This window comes from Callorhinchus milii, unplaced genomic scaffold (genome assembly GCF_018977255.1).
Source record: "Callorhinchus milii isolate IMCB2004 unplaced genomic scaffold, IMCB_Cmil_1.0 Scaffold1, whole genome shotgun sequence".
In the NCBI taxonomy this organism is placed as follows: Eukaryota; Metazoa; Chordata; class Chondrichthyes; order Chimaeriformes; family Callorhinchidae; genus Callorhinchus; species Callorhinchus milii.
Window position 1 is genome coordinate 116,714,145 of NW_024704742.1, and position 21,879 is coordinate 116,736,023.

Genomic DNA, 21,879 nt, shown 5'->3' on the forward strand with positions numbered 1-21,879 from the left:
ATTGTCGGCAAATGTGGCAGCCATCAAGTTCCAAGAGGAAAATGATAAATTAACATGGAGGATTGTTGGGCTGCACACCGGAAGCAATGCCTTTTCTTTTTGAAAAGTATCAAAAGGATTTTTCATAGCTGTTGAAACAGGTGGACAGGATTTAAGTTTCATTTGAAAGTTGGTACATCCCACATGTTTCCCTGTACTGAGACATGTTTGGATGTTGGATGGTATATTATTAGTGTCCTCACTGGTACAAATCTTCACATTGTCTGTCACGCTTTGACATGCTTTGTGTCTCCTTCGCTTGTTGAGGATTGATCTCAATGATACAGCTTTGATGCATCACTGTGTGCGCTCAGACTTAGAAACTTTTGTAAATTTGTCATTCCGTTATTACTGAGTCCTGCAGCTCAGTGGTTAGAGCACTCGCCTTGCAAGCGAGACACCCGGGTTAAATTTCAGGCAGGGCAAAACCTTGGCCGAGTTTTCTTACTCCACACGCCTAATAATAATCCCTCCAAAACAAAACAATAATAAATTGGTAATTTTCAATCCACAACTGTTTGTGGGACACTGCTGTGCGAAATTGGCTGCCGCGTTTCGTCCACACATATACGGTCAATTCACTTTACAGTGTGTTCTGTGAAGCGCTTTGAGATGTCGAGAAGACGTGAAAAGCGCTATATCAAATGCAAGGATTATTATTATTATTACTCAAAACGCACTCACCGCTATCTCCCCAGCTCCACTATTCAAAAAATCCGTCTCATTCAGAATTCTGCTGCTCGCATACTTACCCGGACCAAACTCCGTACCCACATCTCACCAGTTCTGGCCAGGCTCCACTGGATCATACTCGTGTTCAAATCCCGTCACTCCCTGGCACCTCCCTACCACTCCGACCTCCTTACTCCCCAATTCACCACCCAGCGCCTTGCTCGATTGGTACCGGCCTCCTGCTTGTCCCGCACACCCTCCACCTTTGGAGGTCGCGCATTCAGCCACTACACCCCGAAACTGTGAAACTCTCCCTCAATCCCTCCGCTTTGCACCCTCTCTCCCCTTTTACAAGTCCTGCCTAATAACCTTTCTTTTTCGACTGTGCTTATGGTCACCTCTCCCCCCCTGAACTGGCTCGGAGTCTCCCTTCTCACAGAGTATTTAGGAGTCGTTTATAGAAAATTCAATATATTTAGTTTATTTCCAAATTTTACAGAGTTGAGGCCTACAATGTTAAAACAGCTCAAGATTTTGAAAAATGTTTTAACTTCACTATAAATTTCAATGGCACTAAATGATGTAAACTACATAGCAAAAAAAGAGGTGAACAAATTAAATACAATTGTATAAATAACTTAAGATTGCATTTACTTCTGTTCAAACACTGTTGCAACAGTAACAAGAAAGATATAATAACATTATTGAGTGCAACAATAGTACATCAAAGTAGAATCTGAATAACAATTTTATTCAGATTCTACTTTGATGTACTATCAGTCATTTCACTTCAAAATTATTATGAAATAATAAAGGGAAAAGACCAAAATGTTAAGTCTTAAAATTTGAATACATTAGAGTAATACTGTACTAGCATGAAACATCTAGATACTTTCCAGAAAAAAAACCTTATGTAACAAGTTTGACAAGTTAAACAAGTTAAACGCCAAATTCATATTAACTGAATGATATTAAACAAGACTGAAAAACAAACAAAACAGTAAACACATTTCACCCTTTACTAATGATTCACTGGTATACGATAAACCGTAACGGCTAGAACAAGTCATTTAATTTTCATTTGTTTGAATAAATATTTTGGGGTAAGTGGATTTTTTCAACAGAAGTCTGCTTTGTTCTGTTACAATGACAAAAGTCACTGCTTAACATGAAAAATTATACTATGTAACCAGTGCATTATCCATGTTCAGTTCTAAAAGAGGGGAAAAGCTTCTTCAAGTGAGTGCCATATAAATTAAATATTGACTTCAGTGAGAGATAATAGCGAAAATGTTCTTAAAAAGATGCAATTACTGTGAAATGCAAGAAAGGAATGTAAATTTAGGATAATGACATTTTTGTTCTCGAGCCAATAGTTTGGCATTTTTTAAAGGAAAAAAATGAAGATACAGTGGATTCCAGTTTGATCAGATTTCTTCTGTTCATAAAACATTTGCGTTAAATGTTTGGAGAATTTTTTAGAAATCCCAATTGTCACACTCTATGTAATGTTTCCAGTGTTGGTCTATGATGTAACTTGGAAATAATTCATTATTGGTTATCAGTAGAATCTCCCGAATCTGCATAAAACTGCTAGGAGATTTCATGTTCGTAGACTGTTTGGGAGCTTCTGTCAAAACACAAAATGAATCAGTTTTTGTTACCAGTAACAGATTAATATGCTGACAGCCAAGTGGATAAAGGGAGCACTGAAGTACACAATAGGGTAAAACATTTAATAAATAATAAATAATAATAAATAATAAAGGAAAACGTTTGGATTTGATCAGTAAAACCAGAGGACACGGCATGTGATTGAAGGGGGTTAAATTCAGAACAAATCTGTGGAAACAGATATTAAACAGAACAAGTTATATACTCTATTATTATGGTCTTTAGTCAAAGGATTGAAGGAGGAAAGAAACAAGTTTAAAAAAGAAATTAAGGGAAGAAATGGAGCACAGTTTAATACTTATTTGCTCATGAGTGGAACATTTATTTCAACATACCTGTGACAATGCTGCATTGTGTTGGGACAGAAGATGTCTTATCTGTTAAGGTAGTTAATTTGGCTGACTGTAATAAAGGTCGTGACTGTGGAACTACAGTCGACGAATTAGTCATGGGAACGTATTTTAAAAGTTCCTTTCCTCTGTATGTAACCTGTGAAAATAATACGGTTATGAAATGCTGAACTATGGCAGAGACGTTCCTGATTCGATTTGATCACTTGAGTGTTGTTGGCACACTTATAATAATAATAATTCTTGCATTTGATGTAGCACCTTATCACATCGTTGAGACTTCTCAAAGCGCTTCACAGAATGTACTATAAAGTGTAGTGACTGTGTATTTTGTGGGCGAAATGTTCTACTGCATGAAGGGAAAAGATTAAATGACATTCAGATGAAGCACAAGTAAACTTCTGGAAAGGTTTAACATAGCGGCAAGAGTAATAATATTTGCATTCAATCATTTCAAGATATTATGGTAGTTACCACACATAACTCTATTTCCAAATGTAATTCACATGAAAGATTGATAACATTTAAGATGATTTTGTATCAGTAATATGAATATTTTACTGCTAAATGAATCTAAATCTAATTCTAACCCACCTGTAATAATCCTTGCATTTGATATTGTGCTTTTCATGTCTTCCAGATGTCTCAAAGCGCTTCACAGAATATACTGTAAAGTGAATTGACTGTATATTTTGTGGGTGAAACGTGGCAGCCAATTGTGCACAGCAGTGTTCCACAAACAGTCATGAATTGAGTGACCACATTATTATAATTTTTTTGGAGGGATTATTACCCCAGGAAAGCAATACGACAATCGACTAACAACCGGGTTCCTACTTACTCCTAGGAAAACAGAGGCGTGTGGAGTGAGGAAACTTGCCAAACATTTTGCCCTACGACCTTGAGCATCCCTTCAAGCCATTCAATTTGAATAACAGGAATGAATCATTAAATAAGAACATAAATGGAGAACTGGGTAGTGCAATACACTGGAGAATTATGTTTCGCTTCCAAGACTCGGTTTTGAATCTAAGCAGGACTTTGGCAATTGTAAGGATCCAATCTTTGTGGAATGAATTTGAATAGATTCAACACCACTGCTAGTAGATGCAAATCCGAAGTATAAAAACTGTTTAAAACCAAGCAATGATCACTTCTACTCAACTGTTAGTCTGACTATAAAAACATTAAAAATGTCTGGTATATGTTACAAATGCAATTTAGTTTGATCTACATACTCTAACATTAATATTTAACATGAGGTATCATGATTAACATGTTAAAGAAATAATGTAGCTGAAAATCAATATCCAGCTAACAACAACAACAACAAAATTACATTTATAGAGCAAACAAACAACGTGATTTCAGGGAGATCGAAAGCACGGTCGAAGAGGAGGGTCTTGAAGGCGGCAAGGGAGGGGGCGAGGCAGAAGAACTGCGGGATGGAGTTCCAGAGGGTGGGGGCAGAGTGGCAAAAATCCCACCTGCCAATAGTGGGGCGAATGAGGCAGAGGGCATGAAGCAGGCCGGAGCCTGCTGAGTGGAGGGAGTAGGTGGTTAGAAGGTCGCGGAGGTAGGGGGGGAGCAAGACCATAGAGGGCTTTGAAGGTGAGGACCAGGATCTTGAGTGATGACGGTGGTTTTTAGTGGGGTGGGAACAGTGCCAGTGGACGGAGAGAGGTTTATGATGTCTGTGAGTCTGTGAGGGGCAAGGAGGTGGAGCTGGGAGATAAGGAGTGGGGTAGGGATGGGGTCGAGGGAGCAGGTGATCAGTTTCACACGGGTGGGGATGAGAGAGGAGGGGGAGACAGGTTCGAAGGTATGGAGGAAGGGATCGATAGGGTTGGGGTGGGAGGGATAGATGGGGATGGGGTAGCAGATGGAATGGCAGAGGCAGCTGAGGGGATTCCTTCGACTTTGGATTCGAGGAAGTCCAGCATCACCTCGCAATTGGCATTTGAGCTGAGGATTGGCGAGGCGCGAGAGGGTGCACTATATGACCTAGTTCGCTGAACCACCACTAAGCTCTGATCATAAACATAAATAGGAAATTTTTAATTCCTTGGGTGTTAATTACAGCTACAGTTATTCTAGGTGGCGGCAGGGTGGCCCTCATCTCCCAAACTTCTCTCACTCTATTCCTCCAGCTCCTTCCCTCTTTTGAAAATTTAACCCGGTACTGTCCTTCCCTCTCCTTCAAAATCCTCCTTATTTATCATCCTCCAAAACCACCTGGTTCCTTCATCCCTGACATCTCCTCCCTCCTCTCATCCATCTACCTCTGCACTGAACACCTGATCATAATAGGTGATTTCAATCTTCACCTAAACTCCTCTTGTCCCATCTCCTTTGATTTCACTGTCCTCACCCTCCACATAAACTCCCCGAACCATAACCAAAGCCTCTCAATCTCGTTATCACTCACGGCCTTAACATATCCGATCTGTCCACCATAAACAAGACCATTTTAGACCGTTTCCTCATCTCCCTCTCCTCTTGCATACCCCTCTCCTCTTCAAAACCCTCCACCATCTTTTTCCGACCTTGGAAAAAGCTTCCACCCGAATCCTTCACAAACGAGTCCTTACATCATACTGATGCAGCAATCAAGCTGCTAAACGATTGCTTCTCTGCAACCCTCAACTTCCTTGCTCCCCTGAAATCCAGGTCTGTCTCCAAAATCTACCCACTCTCCCGGCAATAACAATCACCTCCTAAGACGGCGCTTGTCAAGGTTACAAACGACGTCCTCTCTCTCTGTGACCAGGGCTCCCTCTGCCTCCTTGTCCTCCTCTCCGCCATGTTCGATACAGTCGATCATGCTATCCTCCTCCACTGCCACTCCTCCATCATCCACCTCCATGGGACTGCACTTGCCTGGTTTGAGTCCTACCTAACAAACCGCCTTCACTTTGTCTCTTCAAACTGTTTCTTCTTCTAACCCTACCTGGTCACCTATGGTGTACCCCAGGGCTCCATCCTTGAGCCTCTCCTCTTCCTTATCTATATGCTCCCTCTTGGTGATATCATCCCAGGATTCTGCATATATGCAGATGACAAATCTCACTGGGCTATCCCTCATACTCACCGATACCTAAGCATCAGGTTCGACCCACAGCTGTCCTTCCTTCCCCACATCTGGTCCCTCACCAAGACTACCTCTGGCATATTGTCTGCCTCTGACCAAAACACTCATCCATGCGTTTGTCACCTCCCAACTCGACTTTTCCAATGCCTTCTTTGCCGGTCTCCCCAGCTCTACCATGCACAAGATCCAGCTCATCCAAAACTCTAGCACCTGCACACTCACCCGTACTAAACTTCATACCCCAATCACACCAGTTCTAGCCAGGCTCCACTGCTTCCCTATCGTCAAACGGATCGATTTCAAGATCCTCACACTTGTTTTGAAATACCTTCATGCTCTGGCATCTCCCTACGTCTTCGATCTGCTTACTCTCAACCTACTGCCTCCGCTCGACTGGTTCTGGCTTTCTTCATGTCCCTCATGCCTTCCGTTCCATCATCGGTGGCTGCGCTTTCAGCCACTACTCCCTGAAACTCTGGAACACTCTTCCTCTATCCCTCCATTTTGCCCCTTCCTTCCCCGTCTTCAAGGCGTGCCTGAAGACCTTCCTCTTCGACTATGCCTACGGTCACCTTCCCATCAAATTTCCCTCACAGGTTCCAGAAGCTGAGCAATGTTAATGCTTTTTTTCACATTTTATGCTGATCAGATGAATCTCTTACACTTTCCTCTATGCCATTCAGGTTTTAAATGCTTGACACTTGACAGAGCATAAATAAAGTGTGGAATCTCTCAAATTTCTAATATTCTAAAATAAAACAATTGGTCACTTCAATCCACGACTGTTTGTGAGACACTGCTGTGTGCAATTGGCTGCCGTGTTTCGTCCACAAAATATACAGTCAATTCACTTTACAGTGTATTCTGTGAAGTGTTTAGAGACGTCTCGAAAACTTGATAAGGCACTATATCAAATGCTAGCATTATTATTATTCTCAGACCATGACAGGCCCTGTCTGCAGTCAAGATAACTCCATCAACCTATCGTGTTTCGTCTTTTTGAAGCAAGTCTGTTGGTTTGCATCTGCTGAACTGTGATTACAACAGTGTAGAGGGATGTAGCTTATGTGTCTTCATTTCAATTACCTTACTGTACTTTACAAGGCCCAGCCTTTTCTGAAAGGATAGGGGGAAAAAACACAAGCATTGTCTCAAGATTGCTCTTATGCACCTGCTAATAGCTGGTTTACTGTCAAAGACAGGATCCTAATCGCTGAAGATGTGCCTATTGCATATTTTGGCATGGGGAGACTAGGGACAAATGAAAACTCTTGGCTTTAGTTGTAAGATCACTGTCTCAAAATTGTACAAAAATTTAGAAAATTGTTAAATTGTTAGTTTTAATTTGGAATCTGTTTTTCTGCACTTCTTAGACAATAGCATTTCGGTCTCTGAATATCTCAGTTCAAAAAAATACTGGTTGTTGCTAGATGTCTTTGTATATGTGTAAACCTATAGTAGCTCATACATTACACAGGGTTAAGAAGTTGATCTTACAACTGAATGATGTTAACCAGAACACCTTTTTATGATCGTAGTAGTTGTTTTAATGCTGGCTAGGCTTAAAGTTAACTATGCATTTTCGTGCAGCCTCATCATCAACTGTTATGACTTAATTTCTTAGACGCTGCGAATTTCTTCCTCGTTAAAGTCTGCATCAAATCTGCATTCTTCTCCTGTGGCCCATTTTCTAAACATTTTCCAAGAGCACCTTCTCAATGACTTTTAAAGGTAGAAAAATGAGCATCAATAACTTGAATTTGCTTTTGTTATTAACAGTTCCTCAGTGATTGTTTGATTTTTCATACAAAAATTCTAGTGGTTGAATATAATCCTGGCAAATGTCTGTCAGTAAATGCGTGAAGAGAAATGGATCTAAGGAACCGGAAGTTTGCTCTTCGAAACAAAAAATTCCTATGGTCATTCAAGCAATTCAGTAAATGCTTCAGAAGAATGATATAAAAGACAATTGCTTTCATTTGTAGATATCTAGCCGAAGCAGTTACATAAAAGCGGGCCTTTTTTTTCTTTTACCAATTACAGGCTGACCCTGTTAGATTGTAGATGAGCACAGATTCACTTATAAAGTCTACGATTGGCTTTCGGTGCTAACTAGACAGCTTCTCATGGCAAACAGTGTTAAGTTCCAAGCCATCAGGTTACTGCTGATGTCCCTTCGCATTGCTCGCTACGCACAGGAAGCCTTTCTGATGTTGCTTCCTGTGTGCTGTGATTTTTCTTAATGAAGGATTTATTGGCGTGTAGAGGACATGGGATTACCACTAACATAAAGAATGGTGAACAGAATGCAGATACAAGCAAAACTTGGGAAGTACATTGTTAAATCAGGAATTTTCCAAGGAGAATGTTTGTGGGAATATGCATCTAAGGTAGTGTCCCTTCAAAGTGTTTCAGCAAATGATTACAACAGCCTTCCACCCCGAGCTTTAAAATCAGTAGCTGTACCTTGTTCCATGCAACCCTCCAGTTGACTGGAATGTCGTCACCCAGAAGTGCTTTCATCCAACGCACTGGACTACGATGGCTAATTCCATTACTACTTCTAATCAAACCACTGCTCAGGAGCTCAGCTTTATGACAAGATCCCTAAGGATAAGAAACCAACATGGGTTATTACAAACCATCCACCCTAAAATTATTTAATCTTAAATCAAAAGGGACGTTATGTAAAACAGCAAATAGTTTAGAATATGTCCCTCCACCAATTATTCACCTGGATCATGAAAAACACAGTAAAACTGCATTACTTGTTCATCATCTACCAGGAAAAATTAAAAAAAACTTAGCAGGTTTTCTTTGGTTAATGTGGGTGTCTTGAAGGTCTGACACAATCATAAACCCATCACCATGCTTGAGCGAATCCAAACCAGACTAAGAATTCCACATATGTATGCCACCTACACATGAAATGTCATTGTGTTTGGAATGGAACGTGCATTTTCTCCCTGAAGGGACACAGCCTGCTTCCCTGGTTCTGAAAAGCATTAGGCACAGGTTGACACGAGCAATACCCTCTTTTGACAAGAACCAAAACTTAGCAAACAGAGGAGAATAACCAATAGCCCACATGAACAAGGAGGGGGAATAACACCCACATTGACAAAATAAGGATATGTGATTCATTCAATTTTCATTGTAAAATTAGAGCTGTAACTTTTGACTTCTGGTGTGTGGACTGAGACAGATTGTAGAGACAAAACATTGTCAAATGTTTTATTTCACAATGTTGATGTTTGATGTTATTTTATCAGATGTTATAATAAATAATAATCCTTGCATTTGACATAGCTCCTTATTACGTCTTCAAAATGTCTCAAAGTGCATCACAGAATATACTGTAAAGTGAATTGACTGTGTATTTTGTGGGTGAAACAAGGCAAGAGAGGTAGGAAATATGATAATGTTAAAAATGTCACTGGCATAGATTGATGAAGTCTGTAGAAGCCTGCAGATAGTTTTGATGCCTCTAAAGTATTGACCTCCTGACTGAATATAAACTATAAAAATGCATGAAAACCCAGTTAAAAAATATATACAAGACACTTTAAAGGTGAGAAATTCTCCACATTGCTAAGTGTATTTTAATAAAACTCAATAGGGTGGGTGGAGGCGGGGAGTTAAGCATGTTAGAAATACAATGAAAGCTTAATTTTTTTAATATAGGTATCCTCTGGATCTGTGCATGCTATATCTGATCTTGTAGTACTTGAAGCTGATCCTTGGTGTCCAAAATTGGAAAGCTTTATTCTGTTATTTCCGAGATAACCCCCAACGACCCCCATCAAAACATAAAGTGCACTAAATGTATAAATAAGGCTATATTGTGTGGACTGAAGTCAGAACAGGAAAACTTAGTTCTCAGAAATTTGAACTAGTGAATGCCCTGCTTCTAAAAGCACTCCAAGACTCTGCCCCATGTGAAGGGTGCTATGCAAGTTGTCGTTGAAATCCACAAATCAGCAAATATGTAGCAGTAAAACAGTTACGGTGATCATCAAATGGGTTACAATGTATTGCTTCAGTGGTTTTCACTTAAAATAGGAATAGGAAAATTGGGTGCATGTTTTTGTCTGCGTTTAGATATTGCTTATTCAGCCACAAACACAAATTACTGTAGCTTATACATTTTTTAGATCTTAATGCATTTCATCTGCGGGAAGTATTCCACTCTGCTCTCTCAAAGCAATTTACTTAACTGCTCCGAGCTGAGCAGTGCTCCTCCTGCACTCAGTCATGTTACACTCAGCTCTTCTCTGCCAGAACTCGTCACCACATATTTTAGAATGATCAACTTTTTCCACGTTTCAATGAAACATAAAAATTAAAATTAAAAAATTAAAAAACCTAAAAAATTAAAAACATGAAACATAAAATTAAACATTGTAAAATTGCACAATGTTGAAATTTGATGTTCTTTTATTAATGTTCCACAAGTTGTCAAGCAAGATGGGTAAGAATTATGATAAAAACATATTAAAAACAATATCCTGCGGATAGTTTTGATGTCTCGAAAGTACTGACAACCTGATCCTGTTAAAAAATACACACTATACATTTTAAGAGTGGGAAATTCACCACATTGTTAAGTGTACTGATATCTTAGCTCACACTGACAATATTGTTACATTTAGCAACCTGATAAATTTCTCACTCTTAATATACAAGCCTGTATATGGAGGTAGCACTTTCAGCATAAAGTACTTTCCCTGGAGAGCTTGTGAAATGTTTAATAGTATTTAGTATAATAGTTAATAATATTTTTCCACCTCTTTAGGAGAATTTCCAGATGACATAAATTGCTGGTGTTTTGGAGATGTGCATTTTGAGCCTCGCTGCTGCAAAAATATATACACAAGAATGTGATAATTATCAGAATTTCTATGCTTTGATAACCCCTTTTTCATATATCCCAATGTTAACTCAACATTTCTAATTTTGTTGTAGTTAGAGGCGCTGGCATCCCGAATGCTGATCCACTGTCATACAAACAGAGCCACTTACTGATGACCTCAGCATCTCTCTTAACAGTATGAGACCCAAAATAGCGATTACAATTGGTGACTGTTTTTTTCTATTAAAGAGAATAAAAAAACTCTTTAAAAATTCCGAGTACATTTTATGGATGAGAAAGTCCTAGTGTTGCTACTGTGGTAACGTACATGATAAAAATCCTGTGAAGTGCTTTGAGACGTCTGAAGAACATGATAAGGCACTATACCAAATATAAGGATCATATTATTATTTATGAGATTTACATTGCATCAAAAACATTCTCTACAACAGAATTGCCCCAATTAATGATCTACCTGTAGTTTGAGTTCCAGGGCATTTTCTCCTGGCTGTATTACTCCGCACTTGATTAGATCTATTAAGTGTATAATTTTTCTCTGTCTATCGCCATTGTTGTGAGGTAAACATTCTGAGGCTGGTTTTCTACGACAATTAGAGGCAGTTCTTGCCAGGCTAACATTTGTCTGGCTGCTAGTAAGTTGGTTGTTGTTTATCTGCATTGAGCACTGGCTGTTGCTGTTTGCTTGAAACATTCCAATGCATCGGGGAGCACTGCTTGGTTTTGTACTGTTAAACTGGGATGTCTGTTGTTGATACTCTGATGGTGTGTTTGGTTTGTTACTGTGTACAAGGCCGGGCTTAGGTTGTGACATTTGAGGTCGGGCAATTCGACATACCGGCAATGATGTTTTTAATGGAATATTGTTGAATGGTACTGAAAATATTTCAATGGCTTTACTGCTGTTAGCACTGAATTCTTCAGTTCTTGACTGCGCACTTGCATTCGTGGAGTTGGGCTTGAAATTATCTTTTGTATTTGTACATTGCATGCTTTTCAACAGGACATTCTGTCCAGAGCTACTGCATGATGTTAAATCACTACAATCACTTTGGCTTATGCTTGAGGTTTCCATTTGTGCATGAGACAATTGTGAAGCAATCGGTTGTAAAGGAGCACTCTCTTTACCTTTGCCTGAGGCTGACTGAGATGTATTTGTTGTTTGCATATTGCTCTGGCTATGGGTGCAGTCAAGTATGCAAAATGGAACATTTATTTTATTACTGCATCCAACGGTTCCTTCTCGGGAAGTGACGATTGTATTGGCAACCGGATTGTCAGTTGTATCTGCTTCTGTCTGGTTCAAACAACGTATTTTTTGTCTGGCTCCTGGTTCCTGATTTGGAGAGGTGATGCATATTTCCCCTGATTGTCCACTATCAGGATTGGCAGTTGACGCTTCATTCTGATTTGGATGCTGTATTTTACTTGAATTGGGGTTACCTGTAGTAATGCTCTTAGTTATGTGAATCAAACTTGCAACTGCTTGGTTTATTGAAGCGTTGTGCTGAGTATTCTGCAGTTTTAAGTTGCATTCTTTCAATTTCCGATCCAGTGCTTTTTTTTTGTGTAACATACTTAGAAATCTCTTCTGTCTGCAAGCCAGTGTAGTTAATTGCCTCTGTAATATATCCTGTCTGAATGAACCCGGAGTGACCCTGTAAAAAAATGGTGTAAACCTGATGCTGGTTATTTATTGTGGAGTCCTGTAGCTCAATGGTTAGAGCACTCGCTTTGCAAGTGAGAGACCTGAGTTCAATTCAATCTCTTATAATATTAATAATAATAATCCTGACATTTGCTATAGCGCCTTTCATGTCAGAAGGACATCTCAAAGTGCTTCAAGAGATATACTGTAAAAAAACTCGCATTTATATAGCATCCTTTATGTGGGGTAGCATCTCGAAGAGCTTAACATTGATGGAGCTTGCCGCTGAGTTGAGGAGAAAGGAGAGGTGACCATAGGCATCGTAAAGATCCTCAGGTATGATTTCAAGATGGACAAAGTGAGGATTGAGGCAGAGTTTTTGGAAAAAGTACGGCCACTGCTAATTAGAATGGAGGGATATGTAGAGGGCGGATGAGTAGTGGAATGGATTGTAAGCAGGTCAGAAAAGGAGGTATTAGGGCGTGAATCGATTTGTAAGGAAGTGTAAGGATCTTAAAGTCGATCTAATCTGCAATAGGGAGCCAGTGGAGCCTGGCAATACTGGGGTGAAGAAATGCTGAGTTTGGTATAGGTGAGAATATGGGCAGCAGAATTTTAAATCAGTTGGATTTAATGGGTGGTGAAGCCAAGGAGACCGGCAAGGAGGGAATTTGAAAAATTGCGGTTGGAGGTGACGAATGCATGAATAAGGATTTCAGCTGCATTGGGCGTGAAGTATGGTTGGAGGTGGGCGAAGCAACAGAGATGGAGGAAAGCAGTCCTGATTAGGGATTGGATGTGGGGCAGGAAGGATAGCTGGGATCGATCTTGATGCCAAGTTTGTGCACAGGTTCAGTAAAGTTCCATTTGTCTACAAATACCTGTTAATACACTTTACAGTAAATCCTGTGAACCGCTTAGGAAAGTTTTGATATAAGGTGCTGTATCAAAGGCAAGGCTTACTTATTCATTTATTTTATTGCTAAATTGACCCCAATACTGCAATAAATTATTAATAAAGCAATTCATTCTGAATGTTTATTTCAAATTTTCCTTCTAAGCATTATATAAGAGGAATCCTTTTTTTGTACACGAAAGCCAACACATTGCAATTTAACGGTAGTATTGAAGAGTAACAGTAACACCTTATTATAATGTGGCAGACAACCTACAAAATACAGTCACTACACTTTACAGTACATTCTGCGAAGCAATTTGAGACGTCCCGATGACATATCAAATAGAGATTTTTATTATATTATTATAGTTAGGGCCATAAAATACAAACCAGGGCTACAACAGTGTGTGATCACTGAAGCATGCTTCCACTTTCACTGAGCATGCGTACAGAAAGTTATCTGGCTTGCTCCATCAGTGCTTCAGGCCCGCATGCGGGAAGCTAAAGTTCCAAGTCATTTTGTGTTATTGTGCACTAGATAGTATTTTGAAATGTCGATGGAGCCACTGTGTGCATCTTGGAATTTTTGGGTAAGTACACACGTGTTACAACAAAGTGAGTTATAACAGGGTTCTGCTGTGTCTGGGATTTTACTCTCTCAGCAATTGTTCACTCTGGTGCATTGCTCTCCGAGGTTCTACCATTGTATCTTACCTGAATCTTTTAACAAGACTTTCCTTTTCAGCTTTGTGCTTGGCAAGCACTTCATTTAATACATGCTGCATTTGTGCCAACTTCAGTTTAACTCCAGCTGTTCAAACAAACAATATGGATTATCAAAACCCTTTCTGATAAAATCTGCAGCACTGTGCATTTTCACTTTACTGACATTTATTATTAACAGATTCCAATTCCCATGGCACTGTGCTAGGAATGCAAAATTGACTGTAATACTAGCACTTTATTTTATTTGTAATATCAAAATAAAAATTGTGCTGATTTGTGAGTTGTACATGGTACAAGACTATAGCAATGATCTTTAAGTCTAATTCTGTGTATATTGCTGCTACATAAGTAACTTGAGGCTATATCATACTTTGCTGTATCTGGTAGTTGGTGACAAAGAAGAAAATGATACAGTCCACCTAAGATGCAGACCATAACTCAGTCATGACTTCATTTACTTGTATGTTATCATACCAGCTCACTTTGAGGATATAAACAGCAGCTCCCTAGACTTTTATGATGTTTCATCGTTGCCAGGTCTATTTTATGGCTGGAAAAAAATTATATTTTCTGATTTTTAAGTGCACTTTCTGTGACAAAAACCATATACAAAGCAAAGTTAACACCGCCCTACAGAACAACTAATTTATAGTGCAGAATATATTTGCACCCCCTCATGCAGAGAAATGGCAGCAAGATTAATTGACTTTTGGCCCTTCTGATAAGAGGACATGTGCTACCAATGGCATTTGAGGAATGTCTTTGCCTGCACCAGTAGCAATGCAAATAGACAATACACTGTAATTTTTGAGAGTAGTGTGAGTCAGTCAGTTTTGTGCCTTGGCAGTTTTCCCTCACACTTCAATACAAACAGCTCTTTCTCACTCTCTGGATCACAGAATGTTGTCCCTATCGATGTGCAAACACAGAGGCCATTTCAGTCTACGACTCGCAAAAGGATTCATAATTAATGAGTTGCCATAGCTAACCTTCTGGAACTGTTCTGATGCTATTCTCAAGTCTGACTAAGTGCTCCGAGACACTACCCTGCATGAATATAATTGCAAGTTGTTGCTATTGACTTTCATGAAGTCAATATTTGATTGGAGTTCTCGAGGGTCAGCTGCGAGATATCTGGGGTTCACTAGTTACTGTAATTTAGAACCTTTCAATCACTTCAGACTAAAGGAAACCAATCCAACTCTGAAAACACAAGCTAACAAAACAGCCTTTAGTTCCAAAGCCCATTATAATCTGTGTAGAAATACCAGGTTCCATCCCTAGAAAAATTAGCAATGCCCTAAATCGTGATGGTGACTGAATTCAAGGGCAGAGAAAACTGACGAGACAGAAATGTTTTAATATTATCAAATGCACACAAGTTCCTGTAACTACCTGCCCGCCAGTCCCACATTATTTACTGACCAATTGATTCCGTTTCTTTCAGTTCTTTCATTATTCCTTCCTGTTTCTTTTCAACTTCATCCAGTATTGTCATAATGGACTTGTGTTGCAACAAATACTGAAATGACAAAATATGTAATTTATATTTTGCTTTATAGATGACCAACATTCATATTTTCTGATTTTAAGTGCCCTTTCTGTGACTAAAATGATATACAAAACAAAGTTAATAATAATAATAATATTGTTGAGCTGTCTCAAATTGCTTCACAGGACATATTGTAAAGTGGATTGTCTGTATTTTGGGACGAAACGCAGCAGCCAGTTTGCACAAAGCAATGCCCCTCAAACATCCATGGAGTGAGTGACCAATTTCATTTGGGGGAATTTGTTGGACAGGCCACTGGGAAAATCTCTTCTCTTTTCCAATAGTGCCATGGGATCTTTAACATCCACCTGAACAGGCAAATGGGACCTCGGTTTAATGTCTCATCCGAAGGACGGCACATCGACAATGCAACAACCCCCCAACTACTGCATTGGAATGTCAGCTTCCACGATGTGATTCCATGTGCCGCTGTGGGGTTTGAACCCACAACCTTCTGACTTAGAGGTGAGAGTACTATCACTGTGTCAAACTGACACACAGAAACAGACTGGCTGGTGTTATTAGTCCCTTTCACTTACGTGATGTGAACTTTCTGAGCCGTTATCATTTTGAAGGGTTGGTGGAGCTTGATCACCTATACAAAAGGCAGAGTTATCCCTCAAAGGTCCTGTAAAATGCACATTACAAGTCTTTACTGGGATCCTGAAAAGCAGGTTATTTAGAAAGTAAATTTTACAATTATTAATAATATAAGATTCATTTTCTGAATAATCTTGTGATCTTGTGAAATTCAAATATCAGTGTTTAATTTGTTTTGTTGGCTGAGTGTTAATACATGTCCGTTATCACAGTGATCTCCAAGCTAAACTGCTGAGAGTTCCGTGCAAATGGAAATTCCTATTCAGTATGGAACAGATCTGTTGTTCAGCTACAACAGATCCATTTGGTGGTGGGTTGGGGGGAGGGGAAATACAGCAATGCAGGTAACATTTACGATGTGTGACTTCTGAACTTGAGGTGGAGCTGTAGAGTTTATAAAATGAGACAGATTTCATGATGCCTTGGGATGTCCTTCTGACGTGAAAGATGCTATATAAATGTAATTTGTTGTTATTGATGCTCAGTTCCTGCAGACTCCTGTGTTGTGACCTTTCCCGCCCTTTGTGCCACCCTCGCCAACCCACCCAATTGCCAGAAGTTGAAAAAAAAGGAAATATCTCAGATAACATTTTGTTTGTTTAGGAATTTGGCCTGACTTGTTAATTTGAATGCTGCTTTAGTTGAGGCTTTAGTAGATTACATTTTAATGAAAAACTATATTTTCTCCAGTCAATGAATTGATTGCTATACAGGCAAAGATTTAATATAATTACCAAAAGAGCAGAGAAACATTAGGAGAATTTTATTTTATACAGAGAGTAGAATCTTAATTCTGCTATTCATCTTTTTTAAGCTAATAGTTTGTTATAGACCAGGCATGTGTTTGTGCAGAATATAAGTATAGATCTGAATGTCTTGTTTCTTGCTGATAATTATTGCTTTGAAGTTAATAAGCGAAACTGTGACAGAACATTGATTATAGTACTCAGTCTGTTAGGTGTGGTCAGAGGATTGCATTGATTTATAAAAAAAGTTTGCATTTTATGTAATACATAAGGCTTGAAATTCTATTACAAAAAGGCATCAACTTTATCAGAATCAGAATTAAGACAATTGAAATGGAGATCAGGAAGCATTTCTTCACATTATCGGTTGTGAAGATGTGGAATATTCGGCCTCAGAAAGCAGTAGAGGCGGAATCAATTGAGATATTTAAAAAATAGACTTCTCATGTGGTAAAGGTATTAAGGGGCATGGCGAAAGAGTAGCGTATCAGAATTAAAAGATCTGCAAGATCTAATAAACTGATAGAACAGGCTCAGTGGGTTTGAATGGCCTCCTGCTGTTGCTTTTCCCCTTTCAATGTTCAACAGCCATTTGTGGTAAGGCATTCATCATGGGCTCATTCAATCTTTAAAAATTAGTCTGCATATAGAAGACCAGTAGACAGCACTCCACGAATGTGCCTGAGAAACAGTTTAACCTCAGTTGGTAGCACTTTCTCTCTTGGGTCCTAAGGTAGTGTATTTAAACTTCACCAGGATTTGAGCCAGATAGATATTCCAGTGGGGTGTGAAGAAGCATTGCATTGTTAAAGGTGCTATCCTTTGGAAGAGCATTCAATTGAGGTTTTGTTTGGTAGTTCACGTAAGTGTTAAAGATCCCAAGGCACTATTCTGAAGAAGAAAGTAGTACTTTTGCTATTATGACCAATATATAACCAAATTCCCAAACAAAAAATATCAATTGGTCTTTCATCTAATTAGTGTCTATTGGACAATGCTGGCACAGATTCGAGAATCAACTAGATGAGAGAGGGGAAATGAAGGATATGGGAAGAAGATCTAGAGGGACTTACCTTTACCTAGCTGTGATTGTTTACACACAGTCGCTTCACTGCTACGGAAGGTTTTGAGTAGTGCTCTGATCTGATGATTTTCCGCTTCATCAAAAGCAGTCAGTCCATCGCTTTTTTTCTGGTTGGGATTAGCTCCATGCTCTAGCAAGAGTTTCACAGCCTAAAGAAAGATCAGCAGAGTTTTGCAGCTAACGTGGGGTCATTTTGCCACAGTGTAAAATGTTGGAAATGGTGTTGTGAGTAAAAAATTTCATGCAAATTTATGTAGCTAGATTCCATCTGCTGGCACCAGAACATTATGGTCCTGCACCTCTCTTTTGCTCTGGGCAGCTGTCAGTTCACCATTCCTGTATGGTGTAATGTTACGCCCTATGCGACAGCCGATTTCTGCAGCCTTTACTGGTGGTGTGCAGAGGACAAATAAGAGTATTGGCCTGTACGGCTCACCAACTGTAGTACAATACAAAAACAATACAAAATTACATTTTATAGCTCCTTTCACATTGGTAAGACGTCACAAGACAGTCAGGAATTTGGACCCAAGCTGGGGTTCAGGATCAGGGATTGGTAAGACGTCACAACACAGTCAGGAATTTGGACCCAAGCTGGGGGTCAGGATCAGGGAGGGTGGCTGAAGGCACAGTCGAAGAGGAGGGTTTTGAGACGTGCCTTGAAGGAGGCAAGGGAGGAAGCGACGTGAAAAGAATGTAGGATGGAGTTGCAAATGGTGGGGGCAGAAAGGCTGAAGGCCCGATCGGCCTTGGTGGGGTAGGTCGGGCGAGGGACGAGGAGCAGGCCACAGCCTGCTGAGTGGAGGGAGTGGACAAGTTGATATGGCGTCAGCAGGTCACAGAGGTAGGAAGGAGGAAGGCCGTGGAGGGCCTTGAAGGCGAGGATGAAGATTTTGAACTCTATCCGCTGGGGGATGGGGAGCAAGTGGACCTGGGCGAGGATGGGGGTGATGGGGTCATGGAGCCTGGTGCGGGAGATAACACAAGCTGCAAACTTCTGGATGATCTACAGCTTGTGGAGGGAAGAATTGGGAAGACCAACAAGCAGGGAGTTGGCATAGTCAAGCCTAGATGTGATGAAAGAGTGTATGTGGGTTTCGATGGCCTGAGGGGTGAGGCAGTGGTGGAGCCAGGCGATGTTGTGGAGGTAAGGGGAAAGGCAGAGTGGGTCATGGCTCGGATGTGGGGGAGAATGTACAGTTGAGCGTCAAACAAGATGCCAAGGTTCCGGACTGGCTCGGTGAGGTGGAGTGTGCAACCGTGGATGGTGATGCTGTCAGTGTCTGAGGGGTGGAGGCGCTGACGGGAGCCAATCAGAAAAGCCTCAGTTTTGTTGACGTTCAACTGTAGAACGTTAGCTCTCATCCAGGACTTGATGTCTGACAGATATTCTATCAGGACAGTAGTGGTCCTGGAGTCGAGGGTGGGGGCAGAGAGATACAGTTGGGTGTCATCTGCACACATAAGGAAGTTGATCCCAAGACTGCCGATGATGTCACCAAGAGAGAGCATATAGATATTGAAAACAAGGGGACAACAGAGCCTGAGGAATGCCGCACAAGATTGTGTGGGGACTAGAAGAGAAGCTGTTTGTGGATATGAAGTGGAGACGGTGTGAGAGGTAGGATCTGAACCATTCAAGGACAGAACCATTAAGGTTGAGGTGGGAGGAGAGGCGGTGGAGGAGGATAGAGTGGTTTACAGTATCAAAGGCAGCAAAGAGGTTGAGGAAAATGAGGAGGCTGAGGTCTCAGATGAACAAATGTCATTTGTTACTTTGACCAAAGCTGTTTTAAGGATAAGAGTGCTGACGGCTGTTTTTAAAGGGGGTGGGAATGATGCCAGTGGACAGGGAGAGGTTTATGATGTCTGTGACTAGGGGAGCAAGAAGGTTGAGCTGGGAGGTAAGAAGGGTAGGGATGGGGGTCAGGTGGTCAGTTTCATGTGGGTTATAATGTTGGTGAGAGAGCAAGGAGATACAGGTTCAAGGGGGTGGAGGGAGGGATGGGTAGGGGTCGGAGTGTGAGGGGGAGATGGGGAGGGAGTATTAGCTGGAAGGGCAGAGGTGGCTGAAAGGATCCCTTCAATGTTGGTTTTGAGGAAGTCCAGCATCTCCTCGCAGTGGGCTGTGGATAAATGATAGTTTTCTTTTGTAAATTATGACTGGTGTGCATTCTCTAGTGTTTACCTTCCTTGAGGTGGAGGAGGTAACCAGTCTCCTTGGAGCTGAACGGGCGCCAAGGTAACATGTTTGACAATGGAATTTCAGAATCGAGCCAACCCTCTATGGCGGTCTCAGTAGTCCAGTCCTCAGCCTGGTTAACCCTTGAAGACAGAGCCCTAATGGGTAGGGTAGTCCTAGTTGGTCAAGCAGCACGAAAGCTTGCTGGACAGTGCGCGTACAACGGCAAACCTATGTGGTTTTAGCTGGTTAGACTCCAGTAGGAATTAGGTAAGCAGGATGCGTGCACTCAGGGAGAGAGTGCGCATTTCATTCTAATAAACACCTCAGACATTTCCATGTGTAGGTGGGATGCATGGAACTGGCAGTTTGCTTTGGATACTCTTAAGCATGGTGATGGGTTTCTGCATGTGTTAGGCATCTGGCTGACCAAACCAAAAGTGTACATTCTCTATTTAATGTAGTAAATGCATTTACTGCATTATTTATTAGTTTTAGACACTGAGGTCTATAATGTAAATTCTATGCACCATGTGAAAACCATTTCTAAACGCATGTACAAAGAGGAAATGATGGAGTCCTGAATTATAAAAACAATTATGTAATAAAAAAGCATTGAATAGGAACCATTGTTAATTTATTTACAAAATTAATAAATCCCTTTCATCGATTGTCAATTACATCATTAAGAGTACCTGGAATTCCCACCTGATGCATACATTTATATTCTGTTTACACATGAAAGATAATTTAACTCCTTTAGAATGCATTAGAGCATCTGGAAAATTTGATTTATATGCCAGTGATGGTTACTTTCTGCTGTTATCGTAAAGCGAAAGCAGTTTCTCCTAGTGTCCTGACCAACCATACACCAGATTGGACATTCACTTCAAGGCTTCTTTGTGGCATATTACTGGGCCTAAGTTGGCTGCCACGTTCGCCTATAATATATCCAGTATCTACAGCTTTCAGTTAAAATCCTGGGAAATCCTTTGAGAAGTCCTGTCAACATGAAAGGCCCAATATCAAATGCAAGGATTATTATTACTCATGAACCAAATCTGCATCCATGTGTATCGGGGTCTGTTTGGCTCAAGTCCATAGTCATATATTTGTGAAAAGCGGCAGTCAAAGTTAAATAAAGATACAGTACCTCATAATGGGAACTTCTCACAGCATCATGCAATGGTGATACACCATCCATTCCTATACTGTTGACATCAGCACCTGCTTTTAGTAATTCTTGTATGCCTTCAATAAAGCCTCTGTCACAAGCTTCGTGAAGGGCTGTCCAGCCTTAGGCAAAATCACAAAGCATGATCTTACAGATGAAACGCTGCTCATGTTAACGTTAGTCGTTTACATTCTTATGCTTTGACTTTCTCTTTCTGCCACTAACAATCGTTGGCTGTTGCACCCAATAAGAAGGTACACGATTGAACAGAGAAGTAAAACCTTATGGTGTCTTCCTTCTACACAGAAAATGATCACAACCTAGCTATAAAATAAGTGTAATGTAAAAGAAAATATTATGTTTGCTTCCACATTAAACAGCATGCTCTGAGCACATGTAGCCACAACATTTGGATTTATTTGTTGATTACAAAATTTATACCTATTGAAGCGAATATCTCTATATAATGTTTAGCAAGTGCATTTGTGATGCAAGACAGAAATGATACTCAAATGTAATTAGCAATCCCTAACCTGTTCCTATATTTAAGCTGCACGACGGACACCAATATCT

General features: G+C 40.3%; 2 protein-coding genes across 2 annotated transcripts in view; both read right to left on the reverse strand.

Annotated features, from left to right (window-relative positions):
* Positions 1-1,610: 1,610 nt before the first annotated feature.
* On the reverse strand, positions 1,611-21,775 carry LOC103186372 (ankyrin repeat domain-containing protein 31). Its single transcript, XM_007905346.2, has 9 exons — positions 21,286-21,775; positions 17,940-18,099; positions 16,060-16,148; positions 15,394-15,490; positions 13,957-14,053; positions 11,154-12,354; positions 8,293-8,433; positions 2,721-2,874; positions 1,611-2,341 (listed from the first exon to the last, which is right to left on the reverse strand). The coding sequence occupies exons 1-9, from the start codon at positions 21,334-21,336 to the stop codon at positions 2,190-2,192; spliced, it is 2,142 nt and encodes a 713-aa protein (XP_007903537.2). The 5' UTR covers positions 21,337-21,775; the 3' UTR covers positions 1,611-2,189.
* LOC121848041 overlaps positions 21,366-21,879 on the reverse strand; it is a 35,514-nt gene continuing 35,000 nt past the window's right edge. The window contains exon 16 of the mRNA XM_042331706.1: positions 21,366-21,428. Coding sequence (XP_042187640.1) covers positions 21,366-21,428 — 63 coding nt within the window. The remainder of the gene's footprint in view (positions 21,429-21,879) is intronic.